The 1,132-nt window shown below is 48.2% G+C and overlaps 1 protein-coding gene across 1 annotated transcript; it reads right to left on the bottom strand.

Annotated features, from left to right (window-relative positions):
• Positions 1-214: 214 nt before the first annotated feature.
• EI90DRAFT_3114437 (major facilitator superfamily domain-containing protein) lies at positions 215-839 on the bottom strand (the record flags this gene model as incomplete). The annotated part of the gene is made up of 4 exons (XM_039062665.1): positions 215-246; positions 315-382; positions 446-486; positions 543-839. The coding sequence occupies 4 exons, from the start codon at positions 837-839 to the stop codon at positions 215-217; spliced, it is 438 nt and encodes a 145-aa protein (XP_038923735.1).
• Positions 840-1,132: the final 293 nt, after the last annotated feature.

Below are 1,132 nucleotides of genomic sequence, written 5' to 3'. Positions count from 1 at the left end.
ATTTCAGAGCCTCCCATGCACTTCTTCTCTTTCCAGGCACGACGTAGTGGAGAGAAGAGCATGTCAATAGAGAAGATAATACGAAAAGAGGAAGCTGGATGAGGAACGCCCATCTCCAGCCAAGCCTGTGCAATAGGACGGTACTGCGTTAGAAACTGGTGTAAGGGAGAGTCTATGAGTTTAGCTCTCTCTCACCAATCGTTTATCAAACCTCCTAAAGCACGCCCAGGCCTGTGCCTAACACATCTAACCACGTTGTTGGACCAGTCAATTTTTCGAAACAACCCAACTCGAATGTATATCCCCCAACTCACTGAAAACTGAAGCCATGGCAGTGGCGAGACCGCGCTCCCAAACGCTATACATGTCCAAAATGATTACCCTTTGTGCAAGGCATCAGCTTAGAGAGTTATCTCATTCAATCCCAAAAAAAATAGCTACATACTGGGTAGTAGTAACTAGACCTCCTCCACCGATCCCAGCCAGCTAATGAGCCGATCAGCAAATGAGCGGTCATATTGGAAAGGCCTGGAGAAGCTCACGAAATGAGCCGCAATCAATGTCTCCATGTTCCTCGAGAGACCACAGCCCAACAGACCTAGGACGTGAAGGACGAGAGCAGTTTGATTTGCACCTCTTCGTCCCATCGCGTCACATAGTCTCCCATAGAGCGGATTAAAGGAACAGGTTGCCAAAAGGTAGCTGGTACCGAGCCAACCCACTAAATGGGAAGATGTGAAGTCACTCGAGATGGAGTTTAACAGGGTCGCAATGAGGGTCGCTGCAAGTGCAAACGCCAGAGATGTGTTGGTGCTTTCTGATTCTAGATAGAGTTTCATAGAAGCTTACTGTTTACCGACTGTTAGGGAGAGGAGATGGACAAAAGTTGTCATTGAAACAGATGGTGAAAATCCAAGGTTGTGTTATATAGCTCACCACAAGGAATTTGACCAGCCACACTCCTGCCAGTATGGTCCATCGAGCCCTCCTGCTTAGTTCCAACGGTCCCATTTCATACTCTAAGCGCTCAGGATCGCAATCTTCCTTTGGTACTCCATCTTGTTCAGGGGGCGGAGTGTTTCCCGAGAACACGCAGCGCTGGGACCTGCCATCAGTTTTGAGTCTGGAAATA

The sequence above is a fragment of the Cantharellus anzutake genome, assembly GCF_015039405.1.
Source record: "Cantharellus anzutake strain C23 chromosome Unknown EI90scaffold_1, whole genome shotgun sequence".
NCBI classification, from domain to species: domain Eukaryota; kingdom Fungi; phylum Basidiomycota; class Agaricomycetes; order Cantharellales; family Hydnaceae; genus Cantharellus; species Cantharellus anzutake.
Note: the sequence above shows the minus strand (reverse complement) of the source record. Positions and strands in the feature narration are given on the sequence as shown.